The sequence below is a fragment of the Molothrus aeneus genome, chromosome 15 (assembly GCF_037042795.1).
Source record: "Molothrus aeneus isolate 106 chromosome 15, BPBGC_Maene_1.0, whole genome shotgun sequence".
Taxonomy (NCBI): domain Eukaryota; kingdom Metazoa; phylum Chordata; class Aves; order Passeriformes; family Icteridae; genus Molothrus; species Molothrus aeneus.
This window is the reverse complement of record NC_089660.1, coordinates 5789133-5792539: the sequence shown is the minus strand read 5'-3', so window position 1 is coordinate 5792539 and position 3407 is coordinate 5789133. Positions and strand designations below refer to the sequence as shown.

At 53.3% G+C, this 3407-nt stretch overlaps 1 protein-coding gene across 1 annotated transcript; it reads right to left on the bottom strand.

Annotated features, from left to right (window-relative positions):
- Positions 1-903: 903 nt before the first annotated feature.
- On the bottom strand, positions 904-1951 carry LOC136562850 (protein FAM133-like). The gene is made up of 4 exons (XM_066559898.1): positions 1859-1951; positions 1639-1763; positions 1145-1201; positions 904-1024 (listed from the first exon to the last, which is right to left on the bottom strand). Exons 1-4 carry the CDS (start codon positions 1875-1877, stop codon positions 980-982), a joined length of 246 nt encoding a protein of 81 aa, XP_066415995.1. The 5' UTR covers positions 1878-1951; the 3' UTR covers positions 904-979.
- Between the last annotated feature and the right edge of the window lie 1456 nt (positions 1952-3407).

The window sequence follows — 3407 nt, the reverse complement described above, 5'->3', positions numbered from 1 at the left end:
AATGCCCTCTCCCTGTCCCCAGTGCCCTCTCCCTATCCCCGATGCTCTCCCTATCCCCGATGCTCTCCCTGTCCCGATGCTCTCCTTGTCCCCAGTGCCCTCTCCCTGTCCCCAGTGCTCTCTCCCTGTCCCGATGCTCTCCCTGTCCCCGATGCTCTCCCTGTCCCGATGCTCTCCCTGTCCCCAGTGCTCTCTCCCTGTCCCCGGTGGCCTCTCCCTGTCCCGATGCTCTCCCTGTCCCCGATGCTCTCCCTGCCCCCGGAGCGCTGCGGGAGCCTTACAAAACAGCCGAGCGGTTATGAAACCCGTGGCCCCGCTGCCAGGCGTCTCATTCCCGGTAGATGGCGGTGCCAGCTCATTTTTCCTAATTTTTCCCACTTGTTTTTCTCCTGGCGCCGCGACCGATGCCAGCGCTCGGCGGCTGCGGCGGGGCTGGGGATGGATGAACAGGCGCGGCCCCTGCGCTGGGGTCAGCGCTGCAAAAAGAGGGAGGTTCGTCGGCTTTTCCCCCCCTATAACTGCTTTTTGTTTGGTTTTGATATATTTGAAATCAGTTTTAACAGCTCCAGCACAGCTCCAGGTGTCTGTCCCTGCTCACGCTGCTCCATCCCACAACAAACAGCGTGGAGGGCACAGGGAGATGTTGGTGATGCAGATCTGGAGGGACTCTGCAGAGCCCACAGAGCCCACAGAGCCCCTGCATTTCTCTCCAGACTCTGTCACAGTCTTGTACAAAACCTGCTCGCCCAGGTCCCACTCCCCACCTATTATTGCCTTTCTTGAGTGCTTCCTTTTGCAGAAGGACAGATAGCACTGGGTAGGCAGTGGGACTGGGTGAATAAATAGCATTTTTCTTTGGAGATCACAACATCTTTATTTGGCTAACAGTGGCCCAGTCACTCTCCAGCCCAATCTGCCATTTCCATCTCCACCTCCTCAGCATGCCCAGGGCGTGCACTGCTGCTCCAGCATGGAAAGCCTAATCCTTGTCTTCCTTCTCATCATCCTTGGCAATGCCTTGGTCCTGGGGCAGAAATAAAAGGGACAGCATGTGAGGGGAGCGCCCAATGTCCCATCCCAGGTCTTTGGGAGCATCCACACTGGGTTTGTAGGTGCAAACCCCACAGGGCTGGGCTGAGGTTACCTCCTCTGAGTCACTGTCAGAGCTGCTGCTGCTCCTGTCCTCTTCCCCATCTCCCTGCTGGGGTGAAGAGAGAGGGAAGAGCATCACTGGGAGCCCTGGCAGTTCAGAGTCAGGAGTCAGAGAGATTTCTGGTCCTGTGGGTGTCTAGAGCCAGGCTTGGCACCCCTGGTGCTGCTGTGGAACCACGTGTGACCATGGCAGCACAGAGCTCTCCAGAGCCAAGAGCAAGGATTGCACAGTGTGTGCAGTGCAGGCAGCATCACTGTCCACACCAGCATCCCATTTGGAGAGAAAAAAGAGGGACATCTAACTAGGAATGCTGTGAGCAAAGAGACAGCCGTCTGCCAGTGGAAAAGCCATGGACACTGGGATTTCTAGGCTGTGGGCAGCACAGCTCCATCTGCTACAGGTGTGGGTTTGCCATGGCTCAGACGTGGCTTCCCTTTACAGCCAGGATGTAAATGGTTCTGCAGAAAACTCTATCATTCCCCTACCTTTTCTTCTTCCTTCTTCCTCCTCTTCTGCTTCTCCTTCTCTTTTTCTCCCTCAGTCTTTTCCTTCTCCTTCTCTTCCTTCTCTTTTCTGTCCTCCTCTTTCTCCTTATCTTCCCGTCCAAACCCTGCAGCAGGGCACAGAGGAAGGTTCATTGCCAGCCTGCAGCTTCCAGCTCACACAAACCCTGCAGGTGCCCCTGGGCCCACACCAAGCACTCACATTTCAGGATTGTCGACATTTCACCAAGGCCAAAGAGCTCTGGGGCACGAGACAGTCACACCTAGGGAGCAGAGAGGACCTGAAGGAGCAACAAGAGAGTGGAGGAAGGTGAGTTTTCCAGGGATGAAAATGCCTCCCTGGAACATTCAGTTTTTACAGAGGCCCTGTGTAATTCCTACCCCCCAAAACAGCAGGGACAATCTGTGGATGACACAAAACCCAAAAGGACCAGACCTTGTGCCCACCCAGGCAGCTCCCTCTGCCCAGGAAAGCAGCAAGTGGAGAGGGATGGAGACAGAGAAATCTCAGGGCAAATGTGCAGGGAGATGTCTTAACCCCCCACCATGAGCAGGTGCAAATTACAGAAGTATTTCAAATTAAATGAGGAAGAAATAATAAAGAGCAGGTGTGGGGGCTCCTAGGAATCCCCAGCAGAAAGGACACCTTCCCTGAGGGACAGGGTGATGGCAGAGAGGGAGATGGAGACAGCAGCAAGCAGAGAAGAAGCCAACAGCAAGGGTAAGAAAGCTCCCAAGCATTGATTAGGTGCCTGAAAGGTGACAGATGAAAAGAAAGCAAAGGAAACAGCTTGCTTTAAAAATAGGAAGCCCAAACAAAGCCTAAGAAATAGTCTGGGCAGGTCAAACCCTCCCTCATACACAAACAAGCAGGGCAGCAGGGGTGAGGGGATCAGGTCCCTTCTGCCCACTGGAAGAGCAGATCCACCCCTGTGGCAGCAGGCAATTAGGGAATAGTTTCTCATCCAGCCAGTGTTGGAGGGAGTCAGAATATTAATGCTTCCTTTTAATGGTTTTTAGCCACAAAATGACATCATCTGGCCCTTTTGAAGGAGCCAGTTGCAGCCTGTGAGCCAATAACATTGATTTGTATTTTCTAGGCAGGTTTTTAAAGCCCCAGGATGCTGCAGGGGAGCAGGAAGCCAGTGGGGTTTGGGGTGGCACAGGGGGAGAGGGAGTTTGGATGGATGGGAAGGAAAGGAGTGTGGGAAGTGACTGATAGAAGATGTAATCAGAGCAAAGTTAAAATCTAATTAATAATGAACAGCAATCTAATTCATCTCCGTAATTAAGAAGTGCAACTACTAATTGAAAATAATCACATTTTAATCTGAAATCATTAAAAAGAATCAAACATTAACAAAAGAAAAGGCAGCCCTGGGAAGGGATAGAAGGTGGTGCAGGTGATGCTCTGACCCCAGGTCCTGCTCACCAAAGCTGCCCCGTGGCTCCCATGCTGTGCCCAGCCCCAAATCCATGAGGATTCCCCTGCCCTGTGCCTTCACTGCCAGAGGGGAGCAGTTAGGGAAGGCACAGGCCACAGATGGGTACAGACAGGGATGGCACAGAGGTGGACATGGAGCTTTGCACTAGGAGATGGACAACCAGACCAAAGTCCAGCAGCCAGGGCTGGGAGGGGATGGTTCCACCCCAACACATGCCAAGAAATGCCTCTCTGGGGGGTTAAATCCCTTTAACCCCCCAACCTGCATTGCTACCTCTGTCCCTGGAGACCAATCCTGCTGATTTCC

Bases quoted from the DNA above. Each gene is read 5' to 3' on its own strand.
- LOC136562850 (XM_066559898.1), bottom strand. The intron at 1,202-1,638 runs GTAGGGGAATGA...TCTTCACCCCAG, and splicing joins GGAAGAAGGAAGAAGAAAAG to CAGGGAGATGGGGAAGAGGA. The intron at 1,025-1,144 runs GTAACCTCAGCC...TTTCTGCCCCAG, and splicing joins CTGACAGTGACTCAGAGGAG to GACCAAGGCATTGCCAAGGA.